The sequence below is a fragment of the Pristiophorus japonicus genome, chromosome 12 (genome assembly GCF_044704955.1).
Source record: "Pristiophorus japonicus isolate sPriJap1 chromosome 12, sPriJap1.hap1, whole genome shotgun sequence".
NCBI classification, from domain to species: domain Eukaryota; kingdom Metazoa; phylum Chordata; class Chondrichthyes; family Pristiophoridae; genus Pristiophorus; species Pristiophorus japonicus.
This window is the reverse complement of record NC_091988.1, coordinates 56,254,275-56,276,360: the sequence shown is the minus strand read 5'-3', so window position 1 is coordinate 56,276,360 and position 22,086 is coordinate 56,254,275. Positions and strand designations below refer to the sequence as shown.

At 40.4% G+C, this 22,086-nt stretch overlaps 1 protein-coding gene across 1 annotated transcript in view; it reads right to left on the bottom strand.

The window, feature by feature from the left end:
- celsr3 (cadherin, EGF LAG seven-pass G-type receptor 3) overlaps positions 1–22,086 on the bottom strand; it is a 325,097-nt gene that overhangs the window by 127,754 nt on the left and 175,257 nt on the right. Inside the window, exons 10-15 of the mRNA XM_070894776.1 lie at positions 13,412–13,597; positions 7,591–7,701; positions 6,271–6,439; positions 3,222–3,363; positions 1,296–1,416; positions 83–266 (exon numbers count right to left, since the gene is read on the bottom strand). Of these exons, the coding sequence (XP_070750877.1) occupies positions 83–266; positions 1,296–1,416; positions 3,222–3,363; positions 6,271–6,439; positions 7,591–7,701; positions 13,412–13,597 (913 nt within the window). The remainder of the gene's footprint in view (positions 1–82; positions 267–1,295; positions 1,417–3,221; positions 3,364–6,270; positions 6,440–7,590; positions 7,702–13,411; positions 13,598–22,086) is intronic.

Here is a 22,086-nt window from a genome sequence, read left to right as displayed (position 1 = left end):
TCCAAGAGTGGAAAAACAATTTTTCTACCATTATTTTCTGCAGCAGATTGGCAGTAAAATATCTCTGGGGAATGTTTCTCACCTTCGCACCCACTGTGTGTGACCTCCGCAAAGGGATTATCACATTGGTTACACTGACGTCCAATCACTCCTGGTCTACAATGGCATTGGCCGGTTTCTTGATCACATGACCTGGAAAACGAGCCAATGGGATAGCAGTCACAAGGTAGGCATGCATCGCTTCCAACAGGATGATAGTGAAACTCCTGAAAGAACAAAACAGACTCATGTTAAATGGAGTTTACAACACGGGTCTTTTGTGAGACTAAAATATTTGTAGGACTTCTTGCTTATGCAAACTTTGAAATTAATCGATCCATAAATCATAACTAGGAAATTTGGAATTCTAATGCAATAGTTGTTGTTAATCAAAAATTGAAGATGACCAACTTTAGGGATTGAATGATCCAGACAGTTACAAATCTGACCTTTCACATCTGGATCTTGGATTCAAATTCAAATGAATGTTTCACAAATCTTTCATTAACCAGTGTCGAAAACAGCAGAGGATATAACACAGTATTTATTTCAAAATGGTAAAGTACTGGATTCAGAAACAACATAAAATCAGCTGAGATACATACAGTAAATCTATTTATTTTAACCCTGTGATGCAATTTGTGACATTATAGTTGATAGAAAATGGGGCAGCAAAATAGAAAGCAAAGTGAAGTTGCTACACATGATAGAAATAGATTGTAGAGGACAACGTTGTTCACTTTGGTGGTGCAATGGGCTCGCGGTGAAACAAGTTTAGATAGTCACAATATAAGTTCTTAGCGTGTGCAGGATCAAGGCATAAAATTGCTCAAAATTCAACACAAATTAGCTAACTTATTGGCTGATGTAGGAAATAACGCTGGATCTCAAAACAAGCAAAGCACTGGAAAAATTGCTGTCTGCAGCAGGCTAGGAAACTTTACTGTTAAAGCAGATTCATTGAGGGGCAGAGTACACTGGACTAATAAACACTTTCATTATAAAAAAAAGTTAATTTGAGGCAGCTAAGCACATAATGTTAAATTTAAAACTTATCATGGAATCTCAGGAAAAGCAAGAGCCGTTTTCTTACTATTTTTGATTGTTTGTCCAGAATAAAACGAAAGTTGCAATCCGTGACAGGAAATAAGGCAACACACATTCAAACCTAATCTGTGAATACACAGTGTCAAGGAAGGAAAATAAATAAGAGAAAAAAAATTAAAAGTCGGTGTCATGAGGAGAGAGATACCCACCTTACAGTGGCACTGGCCATTTGTCTTGTTGCAGTCGGGGTCAAAGCCCTTATTGATGTCACAATTACAGGGTCCACATGTTGGGTTCCCCCACCATCCTTTGGGACACTGCTGGTCAATTCTAGACCAAAAGTCAGGAGAGAGAAAAAATAATTAATTATAGCACTTAAGATCTGTGGTGCAAAGAACCCAGTACCATTTCTTTACATTTTCAATTAAAGTTCTTCTGTTTGTTGGTGCAGGACCAGTGAAAGGCAGGATGTCGATTGACACCCAAAGTCTGAACCCAATCTTGGGTGCACCATGAGAGAAGCATAGAACAGGGGTTTGGCGCTTCACGGGGATGTTCCAGCGACAAGTTTAGACAGCAGCATTTTCAGAGTTCTGAGTGTAAATTATCTACTCACTGCAGTGTCAATGGAGGATAAAGGCAAGTCAAACTGAAATGGGAATTACAAAATTGTTACTTTCTATTCTTGTCAAATCTAAATTATGAGATTTGAATCACTTGTGTGATAACAATTCTATTACAACATGACATAAGGATACAAAGAATATTGTATTTAGAAACATTTATATGTAGAGAGGGAGAAGGGAGGAAGAGAGCACATGCGAGAGAGCAAAAACACAAACATGCATGGAAGGAAGCATTGTTATTTTGAGTACAGTATTTTAACTGTTTCAATGGCATACCCCTGAATTTCCTTTTCAATGCAGTGGCAGAAGATCCTCGGCAAGAAGGGACTTCTCCCGCCCATTATTTACCAGGGTTAGGGACATATTATTATTTTTGGGCAGGTGCAAGCACTATTTACAACAAAACCAGAGCATCGCCTCTGGTAGTGGTAGGGGGGGGGGGGGGGGGTTAGTGGGGTGGACCATTGCTACAGTGTTTTTCTATAGCGTTAAATGGGCTGGCTGCAGGTTCTGAAGAAGTTTTTTAAAAAAGTGCCCACTTTTTAATTTGGCCAAGTTCCATACTGCTATCAATCATATTGGGCCTGACATTGCGCTCCCCAAGGACATGCGCCCATGGGATCGCCTCAAGTTCTGGGCTTAGGTATGCGAAGCACAGGCATCTAATCCCGGAACTTGCGATCTGTCAAGGCCTCGACAGATCCGCTGCATCCGAAACTAAAGGGCCTCCGCGGACGGAGAGTTTTTGCTATTTTCCCAACTACTGCCCAGCGAATGCCCTTAAGATTTTTAAAGTACATTAAAATAATTTTTTTCAAATAATTTAAACATTTAAAAACCTTTTAAATAAGTTAAATTTATTTTTAGACCCTTTAAAATATGTAAATTTATTTTCAAAAAATTAAAATTATTTTAAATAATTAAATTCCATTTAAAAAAAAAGTTATTTGCAGTGTTTTTTGTTTTTGGGGGTATTCCCATTCATACTTGTGGTGATTCCGCATATACGGAACTCACATAAGTATGAATGGAGACCCCCCCCCTACTTTGATAGTTTGGGCCGGCCCACATGATCTCAGTGATGCGTACGTAACCCTTACGCTCCTGGGATACATGGGCATGTATGAAGGCCTTTGCGTAGAGGCCCAGGACCAAAAGTCTCTGAACCTCCGGGACCATCAGGTACCTTCGTAGAAATTTTTGCGGTCGGATCTGGGCCATTATGTACCCAACCCAAATTGCGACAGAATATTTGAGTGATGGGAAGAGGAGCTAAGATTTGACGTAATCAAGTATGTCCTAAATTCTGGCACAGACCATTCAGATTACACTACTCTTATACTGAAAAGGAAAACATTTGTGATATTGAAGTAGGTGACGGCATATTTATACAATTCCTCAGATTTTCTAGATAAAATGTTCTCGTAACTTCATCACTTTTGTCACTTTATGACTTCATACATGAACAAATATATTACATTCCTCATCCAGAAATTTTTTTTTTTTTACCTGTGTTCACAATATTGGCCGAAATGATTCTCTCCACAATCACATATGTACCCGTGCGAGGAGCTGGGTTTGCGGCGGCAGACAGACTCATTCTCACATGGATTCAGCTGACAGGCATCGACACAAGACTCACCATAGTAACCTAAATATGAAACATTCTTAAATACTTCGCATTAACCATCCAGCAATCTCTGCACTTTTTATTTCTGACAAACTCTTAAGATTAGATTTAGTATTGCCAATCAAAACTATCACAGTGTTGTCCAATATAAGAACAGAAGAATTAGGAGGAGTAGGTCATTCAGCCCCTCGAGCCTGCTCCGACATTCAATAAAATCTTGGCTGATCTTCCATTTTCTTGCACTATCCCCAAATCCCTTGATTTCCTTAATATTCAACTTGCCACATGTAGCTAATTGAGAATCCATATGTGGCTAATTGCATTTCTGATTGGTAAATAAAAATGAGTAATTGACACCAACATTGGGCATATGATCTCAATACTCATATTCGCATGGTGTATATGTATGTACTTTAACCTTCCTGTGCGTTTGTTGGTAAAATGGCAAAACCAAAATCAAAGTGTGTGTGCGTTTTGTTGGTGCTCTACTTCCTTGGTTACTGAATGGCGGTAGATGTTTGTTAAGTAAATAGACATATGTGAAGTACATTTATCTGTATTGTGTGAGTGTATGTAAAGCATTTTCTACTAAAATGAGTGCATGTGGCTAAAGTGGTGTCGCTGTAGATACACCTGTGGCTAGTCAGCAATATCTGTTGGACAATGCTGGTTTATCAGGACCATTGGGTACAGTAAGTCCCATTCTAAAAGGCTGAGAGATATTCCAGCGTAGACAACAAACTTCAGCGAAATATCTCAATGTCTCCACAGCCATACTGATGTGTGAATCTGGTTTGGTAATGCAACCAACATAAATACACAAAACCTAACATATTGGTACAACACCGACTGACGTTTGTATGAATGGAAAGATTTGAGTAATTTCTGCATTGTTTTTCACAAGTTGAAATGCAAAATGATCACTGCAGCACAATGTAACATGAAAAAACAAATGGGGTACTTTAGTAGGTTATTCTAAAATAATCTTGATAAGATTTCATGTTTAACAGATATCTCACATTAAACTCTACATTTATGTCCATTGTTCAGAGTTGTTAGGTTCCAAAAATGTAATTCAGTAAGATTCAACTCTAACTGCTTCCTACCACCTGATTATTCGGGCATGGAGACTGCAATGATGTTCATAAACATCTCCCAGCAGGTCTGTTCTCTTCAAGTAGCTTTGATTAGCCCTCACGTACTAGTGACTACAGTGATGTAGCCAAAACAGATTGCACATGGCAGCAGTAAATTTAGGTCTCTGGCTGTTTTCATTTTCTGCAGAGATTCGTGAAATAACATTAAAACTGCATCAGCCTCCCCAACCCCAAGGAATGCAAGGGATCATGGTCTTTTTCACAGTCTATCAAAACTTAAAACAGTCGGAAAAATTCTGTGTTGAACATCCCTGTTCAGTTACGTGACACTGATCCATACGAAACAAGAAATTTCAGGTTTAATCCTCAGTCTGTCCTGAGTTGGCTGGTTTTAGGCAGAGAGGTGACAGGTATACTGAAATTCACCTGAGTGTCTTTGGTTTAGAATGGGAAGAGGGTGGTGAAGTCAGAGTACCTGCTCCTGACCACTATTCAGTGATACTTTTGGAAAGTGGGCATCTTTGAACAGTGGGTGATGAAAGGATTGAACTTGACAATGCTGCCCTTCATTGCTTGCAAGAACTACCAACACTCACCATCTAGGCTGAAACAGTAAACATAGAAAAAATAGACATTTGGACAAATACCTGGAATATTGCTGGTAGCAATGGAACGAAGGGAAATAATGGAGAAATAAAACAGCCAAATTCTATGACAGTTGCCAGATTGATATACCACCTCCAGAGGCAAAATAAAGATGTTTTTGTGTGTCAGGTCAGAAAGAGGATTGCGATTTGTTGGAGGTCAGAAATCCAGGCTCAGAATGGCTCTAATTTACAAATAGTAGAATGAGGAAGATGCAAATTGCCTTGGATTTGAAGATTCCGTTCGGTTTTCCCATGCATGGAAAACAGGACATTGTTCAGCATGTTTGACCTTTCCTGCCAGTTATTCATGGAGAGGCATTGATGTGGCTGCAGGCAATTCTGCAACCCATGGCATTTTGCCACTCTTCTCCAACTGGAAGAGGCTGTATATGATGCACAGCTCTCTTGTGAAGAGAAAAATAGGGAAGATTTTGTGTGAAAATGTTAACTGTTTCAGCACTCCACTGGCATTATAAAAATAAAAAAATTGGCCAGACTGTAGCACAGCCTCTCGGTGTTCATTATCCCTAGCAGAATATAACTCAGAGGGAGCCATGATCAAACTGCATAGTGCTCTAATCAGACTGCACCTTGAGCACTGTGTCCAATTGTGGTTGTCAAGGGAGACATTGAAGTGCTGGAGGCAGCAGAGAGAAGAGCCATGAAGCTCTTTCCTAGCATCAAAGGTCTGAGTTGTGAGAAAACATTGAGAGAGATTTAGGCTTTTTAACCTGGAAAGGAGGCATTTGTGCAGTGTACAACATAGTAAAGGGTATTAAAAAGGTAAATCCAGAACACTACGTTAAATTAAATCATGAAAGTAGAACAAGGGACACAGGTTCAAACTAACAAAAGGTAAATTTAGGACTGATACCAGGAAGTTCTTCACACCAAGAGTGACCAATACATAGAATGAACTTTGGATAGAGTAGTCTAAGGGAAAAGCCTGGAAGCACGATTAGATGCTGCTTTCGGTGGACATAAGGGTCGTTCTGGAAGAATGAATTAAAATGGATCTGTAGTGATTTTGTGGTCTGTGCAACTGTGCAACTTGTCAACTGAGCCTACCTTCAAAAAAAATATTTTTGGGTAAATGACCAATGTAAAAAGATTGTTCACACGAGCTATGGCTCCCCTCCCCTCAGTATAAGATGCTGAACTATCCCCAATTTTGCAAACAATACCTGGCTCACAGATACAAGAGTAACTCTGCCACTCATCACTGCAGTAGCTGTTAGTTGGACATGAGGTGGAGTCACATGGATCAGTGATGGTGCAGCCTAGCTCCACGTTCATAGTGCGACTTGGCTTTGGCATTGCAATTCCAATAGAGGTGTCACCAAGACGCACCCCCTGAGGGTAAGAAAAAAACTGCAGTCAGTAGATTAAATCCTTTGGTATTTACATTGGGTCTAAAACCTCTCTCCTTAGACTAAACAAAAATATATATCTGTACAAGTCTGTGCCATTTATTTCCAGGTCATGTGAAGCTAGATCGATGCATCCAGCAAGAAACGGAACAGCAAACATAGGAGGTCATAATGTGCTAACTTTTACATGGCAGCATCTTCAAAGTGCAATAAATATGCAGTCTTCAATAACAAGTAAAAAACAATATTCGAGTCAAAAGTTCCTGAAACAGATCATATAGACTACTGAAGTCTGGGCTTAGCAGCATGGGCCCCAAACAGCCTAATCACTATGTGGGCTCACATATGAAGAATGACACCTGGGATAGGTAGAAAAGGGGTGTGAGCACTTATGGAATTGTACTTCCTGTCTATCACTGTCTTCAGGAGAGGAGGGAAGAATTATTTATTCCAAGAAGGAATAAGGCAAAAAGCCAATTCATTATCTCACACACACACAAATTTATACACACACAAAGCGGTGAACATACCAGGCAAGACTGCCCATACCTGTGCGCAGGTCACTTTCCCAAGTTTACAGGCTATAAAACTTGTTGAAAACATTTGAAAACTTCCCTGCATGCATTTTCAAGTAGAAATCACATGGTGATTAGGAGGAGGGCTGATTGAATTTTCTCTTCATTCCTTTTGCTCAGGGATACAGAGACCAATTGTAGCTGCCCTGAATTAGTTCAGCTAACTCAGTACAAGTCAGGGATTGAATGTGGGACCTTTGGTTTGATTTTCAGATATGGTGAGAGAAAGTCTCCTTCCACATTGAGTAATCTCTATCAATCAAGAGGTCTTCTTGTCTTCTGTGCTGCTAAGCGTCATTTTTATTTACCTAAGACAGATTATTATCGGCTGAAGAAATCTCCTTTCCATAACACAGAAAGCAGAACAAAGTCGGAAATCAATATATTGCACACCCTGTCTCTATATGGAGAATCAGAAAGAGTAACAGAGCATAACATTTTGGACAATGGTCCAACATGTGGCTGCTGCAACCCCCAGCCTGTCAACTAGATTAAAGTCTCTTTTAAGGGTCACAACAATTCAGACTGAATTGCCTGTAACAAAAAGCAATTCCTCTACCTGGACACAGCCATCCAATCCATTCTGCACCTCACCAGCTCTGAGAATCCCACCAACGTGAAGATGCTTCAACTTCAGCCCGTGTAACTCATTGCCAACAACAACCGTATCCTAGCAACAAGAAAAATTGCAATCAAAACCGCAGAAGTAGTCGTACAATTGGGTTAAAATATTCTTCAGTTGGGGACAACCTTGTATCAGGTTCATGCAGGTTCATGGTATTGCTATCAATTCAATAAGAAAGCGTTTCTTTTTAAAGATGCATTTTTTTTTCTTTGCCCCTCACACATCACAAAATTACCATGAAAGCTACCAGATTGACATTAAAACCCCAACTGGCTCCCTAATGTCCTTCAGGGAAGAGAACCTGCCCCTTGGGTTACATGTGAATCTAGTGCACACTATGTGGTTGACTCCTCATACTCTCCGACACTGTCCAGCATGTCACTCAGTGGTAAAAACAATTACTAGAAAGAGGTTCATCACCTTCTCAGGGCAACCAGAATGGACAGTAAATGCGGCCATATCAGCATCACCTGCATTCTGAGAACAAGGTTTATTAACAGAAGAACATCTATGCATATTATTGTGAAAAGTGCATATACAGCAAATGCATTGATCCAGATGTCATATGAAAGAATTAGAATGGAACCATAGAATCTCGAATAATTCACCGTGTCAAATAATTTCCAACAATATAATTGTAAACTGTTACTTTTATTAGAAGTAAAAAATGTAGCTTTACTATAAAAAATGTGCATTTGTGTTCTCCATTTTGTGATAAAATCACTGTTACAACTCCTGTATATCCTGCAAACTCTTGCAATGCGTTATCATGAGAGAGTTGGTATCTAATTACTTTTACAAGACAGCAGATGTGTGCCTACAATGTAGTTGTCTCTTAATTGCGCTTTGTATCAAACTGCAGAAGGTGGCCCACCGCCACCTTCTGAGGGCAACTAGGGATCGGCAATAAATGCCGGTCATGCCAGGCGCATCGACATCCCAAGAAGGAATTAAAAAATTAATTCAATTCATTAAAATTCATTAAAATATACTCTCTCCTGGGGAAATAGCGATTTTCTCAATTTTTGTTGACATTGCGCATTCCATCGCTGGGTTACGAACTTTCCAACACTTGTTCTAATTAAGTGACTGACTGACTGCTTGGGAAATGTGATAGCACCTTTCTTACAAGTACATTGTGTTTGGTGGCTAATTCTTTCTTCCTAATGATGAGCAACAGACTTTACTGATGGGCTATGTATTTTATCCAAATAGGCAGAAATCATGAGGCTCTGCTGCCAACACAGGGCCTTGCCAAATGCAAGTGCATGACGCAGAGTTAAGGCTACAATGTTTTAGCCCCATTTCTTATCCACTCCCACATCTAGCAAGCTTCATGCCAGCAGTGGAACTTTGCGCTGTCTGCTCTTACAAGTTTTAATGCAGGTGTTTAGTTAAAATCTCAAAGGGGCATATAACAAATCCAAAGTGCAAATTCAAGGATCCTGCCGATTTTTTTTTAGCAAAGACTCATTTTCTTCATCATTACCTCACTATTGCTAGGACCACACAGTACAAGGTTTAGTTTTGACCCTCCAGTGTTGCAGACAAGTTTACTCAGCCAGATGCAGTTATGAGCCAAGTGGTTCCAACAAGTATACTTGTTCAGCAGCTTTTTTCCTGTTTTGATGCATAAAACCCAACAAATGTTGACTTGGTCGCAGCTATGATATGGCCAGGTCAATCGTTGCTTTTTGTACTTTCAATTGGCTTCTTGAAGTGATTTTGCAATATAAAGAGAGGATTAGATATCAGGAATTAAACAAAAAAAATGAAGGTTTGTGAGGAAGGTTGTAGTGTTTCTTTATGCTGAGCCTCTTTTCCCACATTAAGGTTGAACAAATAAGGCTCTGCTGAAGTCTGGGAGATGCCCCGCTAATTGAGGGGATAAAAGCCTATAGGGTGCATTGTGTTCCCCAAGGAAATGAGTGGCAGAAGGGTCACATAAATTATTGTAGATGATTATGTTAATTTTATGATGTATTGTTTGAATACAATGGGGATTTGCATATACCAGAATTGCATATTAATGATTTTTTTTTACACTGAGGATAAAGGAACCCAGACGTGGGCAAAACTTGCATATAACTGGGATTTGGACAAAAATAGACTACTCAATTTGGTTTTAGCAGCAGAGAAATTAGATGGTTTGCCTCCCAACTTTGTGGTTAGTACAGATCCTTCAAAGATCAAATTCCATCTAGAACATAAGAAATAGGAGGAGTAGGCCACCTGGCTCCTCAAGCCTGCTCCGCCATTTAGTAAGATCATGGCTGATCTGATCATGGACTCAGCTCCGCTTCCCTGCCTGCTCCCCATAACCCTTTATTCCCTTATCGCTCAAAAATCTGTCTATCCCTGCCTTAAATATATTCAATGACCCAGCCTCCACAGTTCTCTGGGGCAGAGAATTCCATAGATTTACAACCCTCAAAGAAGAAATTCCTCCTTATCTCAGTTTTAAATGGGCAGCCCCTTATTCTGAGACTATGTCCCCTAGCTTTAGTTTCCCCTATGAGCGGAAATATCCTCTCTGCATCCATTTTGTCTAGCTCCCTCATTATCTTATATTATTCGATAAGATCACCTCTCATTCTTCTGAACTCCAATGAGTATAGGCCCAATCTATCATCATAAGTCAACCCCCTCATCTCTGGAATCAACATCTCTGAACAGCCCCCAATGCAAGTATATCCTTCCTTAAATACGAAGACCAAAACTGCCACAGTACTCCAGATGTGGCCTTACCATTACACTGTGGCGTAAGAATAAAAAAGGAAAGGTGGCTCAACTGTGGCTAACAAGGGAAATTAGGGAAAGTATTAAATCCAAGGAAGAGGCATATAAATTGGCCAGAAAAAGCAACAAACCTGAGGATTGGGAGAAATTTAGAATTCAGCAGACGAGGACTAAGGGTTTAATTAGGAGGGGGGAAATAGAGTATGAGAGTAAGCTTGCAGGGAACATAAAAACTGACTGCAAAAGCTTCTATAGATATGTGAAGAGAAAAAGATTAGTGAAGACTAATGTAGGTCCCTTGCAGTCAGAATCAGGGGAATTCATAATGGGGAACAAGGAAATGGCAGACAAATTGAACAAATACTTTGGTTCTGTCTTCACTAAGGAAGAGACGAATAACCTCCCGAAAATACTAGGGGACCGAGGGTCTAGCGAGAAGGAGAACTGAGGGAAATCCTTATTAGTCAGGAAATGGTGTTAGGGAAATTGAAGGGACTGAAGGCTGATAAATCCCCAGGGCCTGATAGTCTGCATTCCAGAGTACTTAAGGAAGTGCCCTAGATAATAGTGGATGCATTGGTGATCATTTTCCAACATTCTATGGACTCTGGTTCAGTTCCTATGGATTGGAGGGTAGCTAATATAACACCACTTTTAAAAAAAGGGAGAGAGAAAACAGGGTTAGCCTGACATCAGTAGAGGGGAAAATGCTGGAATCAATTATTAAAGATGTAATAGCAGCGCATTTGGAAAGCAGTGATAGGATCGGTCCAAGTCAGCATGGATTTATGAAAGGGAAATCATGCTTGACAAATCTTCCAGAATTTTTTGAGGATGTAACTAGTAGAGTGGACAAGGGAGAACCAGTGGATGTGGTGTATTTGGACTTTCAAAAGGCTTTGACAAGGTCCCACACAAGAGATTAGTGTGCAAAATTAAGGCACATGGTATTGGGGGTAATGTATTGACATGGATAGAGAACTGATTGGCAGACACGAAGCAAAGAGTGGGAATAAACGGGTCCTTTTCAGAATAAACTCACATTTTCCCACAATAAGCTCCATCTGCCAAATCTTTGCCCACACACTTTGCCTGAGTAAATCCCTTTGCAGATTTGTTGAGTCCTCCTTACAATTTGCTTTCCCACCCATCTTTGTATCATCATCAAACTTAGCAACATTACATTCGGTCCCTTCATCCAAGTCATTAATATAGATTGTAAATAGTTGAGGCCACAGCACCGATACCTGTGGCACCGCACTTATACTGTTTGCCAACCAGCAAATGACTCATTTATCCTGACTCTCTTGTTTTCTGTTAGTTAGCCAATCCTCTATCCACGCTAATATATTACACCAAACCACGTGAACTTTTACTTTGTGCAATAACCTTTTATGTGGCAGCTTATCGAATGCTTTCTGGAAATCCAAATACACCACATCCACTTGTTCCCTCTTATCCACCCTGTTCGTTATATCCTCAAAGAACTCCAGCAAATTTATCAAACATGATTTCCCCTTCATAAAACCATGCTGACTCTGCTTAATTGAATTATGCTTTTCCAAATCTCCCACTACTGCTTCCTTAATAATGGACTCCAGCATTTTCCCAACAACAGATGTTAGGCTAACTGGTCAATAGTTTCCTGCTTTTTGTCTGCCTCCTTTTTTAAATAGGGCGTTACGTTTGCGGTTTTCCAATCCGCTGGGACCGCCCCAGAATCTAGGGAATTTTGGTAGGTCACAACCAATACATCCACTATCTCCGCAGCCACTTCTTTTAAGACCCGAGGATGCAAGCCATCAGGTCCAGGGGACTTGTCGGCCTTTAGTCCCATTATTTTACCGAGTACTACTTCTTTAGAGATAGTGGTTGTATTAAGTTCTTCCCTCCCTATAGCCCCTTTATTATCCACTATTGGGATGTTTTTAGTGTCTTCTACCGTGAAGACCGATACAAAATATTTATTCAACGTCTCTGCCATTTCCCTGTTCTCCATTATTAATTCCCCAGTCTCATCCTCTAGGGGACCAACATTTACTTTAGCCACTTTTTTCCTTTTTATATACCTGTAGAAACTCTTAACTATCTGTTTTTATATTCCGTGCTGGTTTACCGTCATAATCTATCTTCCTTCTCTATCATTTTTTCGTCATTCTTTGCTGGCTTTTAAAAGTTTCCCAATCTTCTGGCCTCCCACTAGCCTTGGCCACATTGTACGCCCTTGTTTTCAATATAATACCATCCCTTATTTCCTTAGTTAGCCACGGATGGTTATCCCTTCTCTTAGTCTTTCCTTCTCATTGAGATATATTTCTGTTGCGAGTTATCTCCTTAAATAGATTAAAGTATGGGACAGTTCATGAGCCACTGCTCATGAACTGTCCCATACTTTAATCTATTTTCCCAGTCCACTTTAGTCAACTCTGCCTTCATAACTTTGTAGTGTCCTTTATTTAAGCTTAGGACACTGTTGTGAAATCTAACTTTCTCACTCTCCAATTGAATTTGAAATTCAACCATGTTATGGTCACTTATTCCTAGATGATCCTTTACTAGGAGATCATTTATTAATCCTGTCTCATTTCACAGTACTAGATCTAAGAGAGCATGCTCCCTGGTTGGTTCCGCAATGTACTGTTCAAGGAAACTATCCCGAATACACTCGATGAACTCTTCATGGAGGCTACCCTGGCCAATTTGCTTTGTCCAATCAATATGAAGGTTAAAATCGCCCATAATTATTGCCATTCCTTTTTTACAAGCCTCCATTATTTCTTGATTTATACTCGTCCAACAATGTAGCTACTGTTAGGGGGCCTATAGACTACGCTCACCAGCGACTGTCTCGCCTTATTATTCCTTATCTCCACCCAAACTGATTCAACATCTTGATCTTCTCGGCCAATATAGTTTCTCACTAACGCACTGATCTTATCCTTTATTAACAGTGCTGCCCCACCTCCTTTCTGTGTGCTATAGCTTTATGATAGATCTAGAAATAAATAAATCTGACCTGATAAAGTCCAAAATCAATAGTGATGGTTGCTATGTATCGTATATCGCGCCCATTCCTCACATCTCGTAGCTCCAGTTGAAGATCGTGCCACCTCCCGTCATTTAATGGTATCTGATTCAGCAGCAACCTTACAGTCCGACTGGTCCCCCGATTGACAGCAAATGATAGGTGCCCCGAGTTCAACTGAAAATTCAGGAAAGTTTAGAAAAATCAGAATTTATCAAACGTTATACAGCAAACACAGAAAAAAAAGTTTGCCCTCGAAAATGACTAGATGCCTCCATTTCCTTATACCTCAAGTTTGTTGGCGTCAACCATGTTAACAGACGAGTCAAAAATTTGTGGCTAGACACTTCACCTGTGAGCCAACCTCTGTACACAGCTTAACACCCAGTACTGATGTCAGCCTGGCCAAGTAATGACACATGCTACAGAGGAAATTGAATGAGAAAAAATAAAACAAGATTTAATCTTACAGCATTTTATAAAATATAACCAAATCATGGAGGAGGATAAAGAGGGTCCTATGAGTATACATTGCACTTTTGAGCTCGATGATACTATAAGCAACAAGAGCAGAATTGCATTTTAACTATCTTGAGTGTTGTATAGATCATAACACTATACCCTCATACTTTGTTTTATATCATTGGGCTAATGCCTCTTGTCTACCACCAGTTTTTAGGAAATTAAAATAAAGGCTCATCACTTTATAAAGCTTTCAACTCAAACCTGAAAATAACAATATTATATAATAAACCCACTCAAATATCTCAAGAAAAATAAAAAAAAAGACAATTTAAATAAAAATAATTTCCAAGAATATTTTGTTTCATTTTCCCCATTATTGTTTCTTCCGCATTCTCTCGCTCCTATTTTATGTTGCCACAACTGATACTTTCTCCTATCCAATGTAACTTAATCTTTCTATTCTAACACCTCTCCAAGAAACAAATGCTTGAAACATCTTACTTATGCATTTTTTTCCTCCTGGCTCTCATTGCCCATTTTTGGAAGAGCGAGCAGCTTCAGGAAAAGTTAGTATCTGATTAACTGCAAGCATCCTGAAAGATTGGGTCTTCAGCCTATCTTGTACCAAAACTGTAAAGATTGACATGGTCACATCACAGACTTGTCACAGCCACAACACATCCACTAATCTGGAGTTGGCATTAATTGAATAATTTTCAAACTCAAAAGGTAAATTTGAAGCTCTGTAGCAGTGACTGATTCCAAGGAAAATAAGTTGATTTTGAAGTTCAGAAGGTATCTGTGTCACTCCCACAGTTACCTGTAATATATATCGGGGCCAAAATTCAGGGTCTCAAAGAGACCCGTTAATGCCCATTTGCGGTGGCCATTCCTAAAAATCAAAAGGCCGCCGCTTTCGGGTTAACAGGCCGACCCGATCTAAATTCAGGTCGTGAATTTTTCAGCCTGGACCCCATCCCGCCCAAGTAGATGCACCGCTAATTTAAAATAAAATACTTATCCAGCCATTTTCAGCTCGATCATCTGCTCGTGCACCATCACCGCATTGTGCGGCCTGGCAACGTAGCAATCCTTAAAGGGGAGGGCCCACTGCCGCGGCTGCAATGCAATTATTTTTGCAGGCCGACTTGCTGATCGGCCAGCAAAATACTGCCCCGGGTTCGGCCGGGCCGCCAACGGGCAGCCTGTCAACCCCTCTTGGGTGCCAGGCCACTGGCTCAGCCGAAACCCTCCCTGGTGGCCCAGTGGCCAAAGTTAAAAAATGATCGAATCTCTCCCCTTTAACGGAGGGTAGAGAGCGTGGTGACGCACACGCGCTGTGACGTCATCGCGTTGATTGACAGCGGCGGACGGCCCAAACAACACATTTTCAGCCAGTATGCCTGGCTTTGAGTCTAAGGCCTGCCCCATTATGATCCATTTCCTGCAGGAATATGAAAAAAATTAATAGTCCTAAAAATGGATCTACTCACCGCACCAAGAGTTCCAGCGGTGAGTAAAAAAATCATAGGTGTGCCAGCGTTCTAGTGCACCTGAATTTCGGCCCTAATATCTTGACTAGAAACATAGAAAATAGGTGCAGGAGTAGGCCATTCAGCCCTTCGGGCCTGCACCACCATTCAATATGATCATGGCTAATCATGCAACTTCAGTACCCCATTCCTGCTTTCGCTCCATAGCCCTTGATTCCTTTAGCCATAAGGACCATATCTAACTCCCTTTTGAATATATCTAACGAACTGGCCTTAACAACTTTCTGTGGTAGAGAATTCCACAGGTTCACAAATCTTTGAAGAATTTTCTCCTCATCTCGGTCCTAAATGACTTACCCCTTATCCTTAGACTGTGACCACTGGTTCTGGATTTCCCCAACATCGGGAACATTCTTCCTGCATCTAACCTGTTCAATCGAGTCAGAATTTTATGTGTTTCTATGAGGTCCCCTCTCATTCTTCTAAATTCCAGTGAATATAAGCCTAGATGATCCAGTCTTTCTTCATATGTCAGTCCTGCCACCTCAGGAATCAGTCTGGTGAACCTTCGTTGCACTCCCTCAATAGCAAGAATGTCCTTCCTCAGATTAGGAGACCAAAACTGCACACAATATTCAAGGTGTGGCCTCACCAAGGCCCTGTACAACTGCAGTAAGACCTCCCTGCTCCTATACTCTAATCATCTCGCTATGAAGACCAACATACCATTTGCCTTCTTCACCGCCTGCTGTACCTGCATGCCAACTTTCAATGACTGATGTACCATGACACCCAGGTCTCGGTGCACCTCCCCTTTTCCTAATCTTTCACCATTCAGATAATATTCTGCCTTCCTGTTTTTGCCACCAAAGTGGATCTCACATTTATCCACATTATACTGCATCTGCCATGCATTTGCCCACTCACCTAACCTGTCCAAGTCACCCTGCAGCCTCTTCGCATCCTCCTCACAGCTCACACTGCCACCCAGCTTAGTATCATCTGCAAACTTGGAGATATTACATTCAATTCCTTCATCTAAATCATTAATGTATATTGTAAATAGCTGGGGTCCCAGCACTGAACCCTGCGGCACCCCACCAGTCACTGTCTGCCATTCTGAAAAGGACCAGTTTATTCCCACTCTCTGCTTCCTGTCTGCCAACCAGTTCTCTATCCACGTCAATCCATTACCCCCAATACCATGTGCTTTAATTTTGCACACTAATCTCTTGTGTGGGACCTTATCAAAAGCCTTTTCAAAGTCCAAATGCACCACATCTACTGGTTCTCCCTTGTCCATTCTACTAGCTACATCCTCAAAAAATTCTAGAAGAGTTGTTAAGCATGATTTCCCTTTCATAAATCCAAGCAGATTTGGACCGATCCTGTCACTGCTTTCCAAATGCTCTGCTATTACATCTTTAATAATTGATTCCAACATTTTCCCCACGACCGATGTCAGGTGAACCGGTCTATAATTCCTTGTTTTCTCTCTCCCTCCTTTTTTTAAAAAGTGGGGTTACATTAGCTACCCTCTAATCCACAGGAACTGATCCAGAGTCTATAGAATGTTGGAAAATGACCACCAATGCATCCACTATTTCTAGGGCCACTTCCTTAAGTACTCTGGGATGCAGATTATCAGGCCCTGGGGATTTATCGGCCTCCAATCCCATCAATTTCCCTAACACAATTTCCTGACTAATAAGGATTTCTTTCAGTTCCTCCTCCTCGCTAGATCCTCGGTCCCCTAATATTTCCGGAAGGTTATTTGTGTGTTCCTTAGTGAAGACAGAACCAAAGTATTTGTTCAATTGGTCTGCCATTTCTTTGTTCCCCATTATAAATTCACCTGATTCTTGACTGCAAGGGACCTACATTTGTCTTCACTAATCTTTTTTCTCTTCACATATCTATAGAAGCTTTTGCAGTCAGTTTTTATGTTCCCTGCAAGCTTACTCTTATACTCTATTTTCCCCCCTCCTAATTAAACCCTATGTCCTCCTCTGCTGGATCCTAAATTTCTCCCAATCCTTTGAAACTGCAATGAGCATGTAATAACTCTATCTGTGCTACCTCATCCCTCAACTTGGGCGATTAATCATTAAAGTACTAAACCTAATGAAAAGTCAATTAATCCCAAGATCATTTGGATCAAAGTTGAGTATTTTAAGGAGTTATAATACTTTTGATGAGGTCATATGGCAGGGAAAGTGGTTTTTACTGAGAAATAATTAACTACAAGAGGTTATATAGAATATACAGCACAGAAACAGGCCATTCTGCCCAAGCAGTCCATGTTGGCATTTATGCTCCACTCAAAGCCTTCTCCTATCTTTCTTCATATCAATATTTACAGCAAGATTATAATGAGGCATTGAGAAATATGAATTAAGTAACATTCGTATGTCTTTAATTCTAAATATATGTATTAAAATTATGGATTCTATGAGTGAACACAAATCAAAATTCAAAATTTCATTTACATCTGAATCCAAACTGGAAGAAATCCGCCTATTCACAGCAATACACTATAATTTTACATAAGTAACTGGGAATAGTGAAATTTTACTGACTGCACAAAAATTAAATATAACGGCAGAATAAATATAAATCTTAATAATGTTTTTAAAGTAGATTTTTGTTTAAATGAAACTACATTTCTGGCAGTTAAGCTGTTAACAGTTAACACAGAAAAAAGGATAGAGGAAGAATCATACATTGAAGAGTTAGCAAGGAGGGAAAAATAAACAGTAAGACAGAAACTTCCTTTGCCATCTATCAAGACCAAATTTGAGTCAGGTTATTGCATCTAACATTGCAGCTGTACATCACAAGCTTCAAGATACAGAAAGCCAAAGACAGAAAAATAAATGAAATGAAAAAGCATTAGAAAGATATACAGAGATTATTTATTCTGGCTCCTTTTCATGAAATTGGCTGCTAGAGAAGACAGATGGAGGCAGTCAAACAGAGACAGTCCAAGATAGGCAAACAGAGAGACAAATGTAGACCCATGGGGAGAGGATTAGGGGGGTGTGGGTGTGGGAAGACTGGGAGGAGAGAGGGGGAGGACGAAGCAAAACCTAATCGCAAGAGAGACACAAAATATAAAGAAAGAGTGGAAGAGAACATGCTACTTTTGCTCCATGTATGAGTTGCACATCAGATTACAACATGAAGAGAATGATTACCTACCTTTTAGGTTATTTTATATTTCCTCAATAGAGACAGGCTCCACGCAATAATGGATTTCACAGAATAAGCATACTCCATTTTGCACAAAATCATGAAGGCTGATTTTTGCTTTAAGACATTTTTCAGGTCAGTGATGACAGCAGGATCTCGCCCATGGGATCCTCCCACGCCAACAAAGAATACTGCATAACCAAAGGTTTGCTTGAGAAATGTCAAACTATTTTAATCTAACTCAAATAAATTGATGCTAAGATATTGAAGGGAAAAAATTGCGGAACTCAATTCTTCAGGATACCTCAATAAAGGAACAAATACGAATGCAGGCAATCTTTCTTTGTTCTTCATTCACTGCATTACTGTCTGACAGACTTGCTAAAATGAAGGTCATTGTGCCTATTAAATTCAAGACTCGTTTGAGATTAGGTCACAAGTTAGCTCCAGAATGGATGAAATACTCCTTCACTAAGCTCAAAGGTCTCACTGTTGTCTGGTTAATTAGATAACTTTAGCTTTAAATAGGCTTTGCCAGAACCTTACGATCATAGACCAACAGCAGAACGTCATAGCTCTAGATGCTTTCCTGAGTTAAACAAACATTCTTACCCAAGCGGGAAGGAGGATTCAAAAATGAAATAATTATCGTTGCTGGAGATGTATCTGGGAAACCGTTTGGGCAGAAACCTTTGATGAGAGCCAAGGAGTGCATCGTTGTCATGCTATATTGAAAAGGGTCGATTGACAACCTGTGACAGAAGCTTTCTGAATCAATGAATGCAAAGAGCGTTGGACTTAAGTCCTAAGGGGGGATTAAAGGACAGTATAGGGAACTTGATTTCCACACTTACTTTATGAAGCAAAACATGAGGAAATGATCCCATGAAAACCAGAGGCCGCTTAACAAAGGCCACAATTACCCTTTCGTGATTACGTATACAACTCCAATTTGGGTGAAGAGATGACATAGAATTATACAGGATATACAGCACAGAAACAGGCCATTCGGCCCAACTAGTCCATGCCGGTATGCATGCTCCACTCAAGCCTCCTTCCGTCTATCCTCATCTAACTCTGTCAGCATAACCCTCTATTCCCTTCCATCTCAGATGCTTATCTAGCCTCCCCTTAGAGAATCCCAAAGGTTGTGTTGCCTACCCAGTGCCAGGATACGGGATATCTCATGGTGATTGGAGAGAAACTTGGAAAGGGGGTAAATCCAGTTGTCGTGGTCCATATTGCAACAAACGACATAGGTAGGAACAGAGAGGAGGTCCTGTTGAAAGAGTTTCATGAGTTAGGCTCTAAATTAAAAAGGGTAATAATTTACCGAGCCACGTGCAAATTGGCATAGAAGCAGACAGATCAGGAGAATTAACATGTGGCTAAAGGGCTGGTGTGGAAAAGAGGGTTTCCTTTTCATGGGACACTGGCACCAGATCTGGGACAGGAATGAGCTGTACCGACGGGACAGGAGCCACCTGAACCGAACCAAAGGGTACATAGGAAGGTGGCAAAGGCTTTAAACTAGTAAGATGGAGGGAGGGTTCGACAAGAAGCGTAACCAGCCTAAATATAAACAAAACAGAAAAAGAGAGCACAGGAAAGAATAAAGGAAGAAAGGACATCGATGTCAAGGGAACAAATAGAGTTATAGAACAGGAGTCTAAAAAGATGGTTAAACATAAAGTGAGAGGAAATCCTATTAAAAACGAGTTAAACTGTCTTTACAGCAATGCACACAGTGTCCATAATAAAACAGGGGAGCTGGAGGCAATCATGCGTTGCGAAGAACCAGACATAGTAGGGATTACAGAGACATGGCTACAGAAAAATCAGGACTGGGAATTAAGCATTGCAGGGTATCATCATCATCATAGGCAGTCCCTCGAAATCGAAGAAGTCTTGCTTCCACTCCAAAAATGAGTCCTTTGGTGACTGAATAGTCCAATACGGGAATTACCGTGTCTGTCACAGGTGGGACAGTCATTGAAGGAAAGGGTGGTTGGGACTAGTTTGCCACACGCTCCTTCCAATGCCTGTGCTTGGCTTCTGCATGTTCTCGGCGATGAGACTCAAGGTGTTCAGCGCCCTCCTGGATGCACTTCCTCCAACTAGGGCGGTCTTTGGCCAGGGACTCCCAGGTGTCGGTAGGAATGTTGTACTTTATCAAGCAGGCTTTGAGAGTGTCCTTGAAATGTTTTCTCTGCTCACTTTGGGCTCGCCTGCCGTGTAGGAGTTTTGGGAGTCTTGTGTCAGGCATGCGAACAATGTGGCCCGCCCACCAGAGCTGGTCGAATGTGGTCAGTGCCGGGCTGCGTCATCGCGCCAACCCTCTTCTCAATCTTTCTCGCTGCAATGCTCCACCTCACACTCAACAAGCTCCCCGCTAGAGTGGAAATAAACTACAGAACCAGTGGGAACCTGCAGGGTATAACATATTTAGAAAAGAGAGAGCACGAAAATGGGGAGGTGGAGTAGCTGTGCTTATTAGGGATAACATAATGGAAAAAAAACTAATGCAGCTACCAGCAAGACAAAAATAGAATCCATATGGATAGAGATAAAAGATAATAAAGGATCGATCACACTAATAGGCGTAGTCTGGAAGGGAGGTGGAGGAAGAAATATGCAGACAAATTTGGGAAATGGGTAAAAATCATAGAATAATCATCATGGGGGATTTCAACTACCCTGATATTAATTAGACAGAAGAGGAAGGTAAAGGGGATAAGAGAATAGAGGTCCTACAATGTGTACAGGATTCTTTCCTAACCCAATATGTAAAAAGCCCAACAAGGGAGGATTCGCTATTGGATCTAGTAATGGGGAATGAACTAGAGCAGATAAGAAGTACGGGAACATCTAGGCAACAGTGCCCATAATTTAATATATTTTAAGATGATAACTGAGAAGGACATAAGTATTACAAAAATCATAGATTGGAGAAAGGTTGATTTTGAGGGGCTGAGAACAGAACTTGGGAAAATAAAATGGGCAAAAATATTGGCAAACAGCGATGTATAACACAATAGGAAACATTTAAAATGGTGGTCAACAGAGTGCAGGAAAAATATATTCCGCTAAAAGAAAACAACAAACTAAACACCAATGACACTCCATGGATGAATAAAGCCATAAAGGGAACAATTGAGGGTAAGGAAAGAGACATACATTAAGTGCATAGACAGCAGGGAAGCGCATGATAAGGGAGAATTCAAAGCGATTAGGAGAGAAGTCAAAACAACAATTAGGAAGGCAAAGAGGAACTATGAACTTAAATTATCAAGGAACATAAAACAAAATAGTAAAATATTTTACAGGCACATCAATAAAAAAGGGAAGATTGAAATGGGAATAGAGCCATTAAGGGATAGACAGGATAATACCACAGGTAACGATAGTGAGATGGCAGAAATATTAAATAATTATTTTGCTTCAGTATTTACCAGGGAGATAGAACAGTTAGTCATGACATTGAATGATGAGTTTAGTAATAAGCTAAGTGCATTT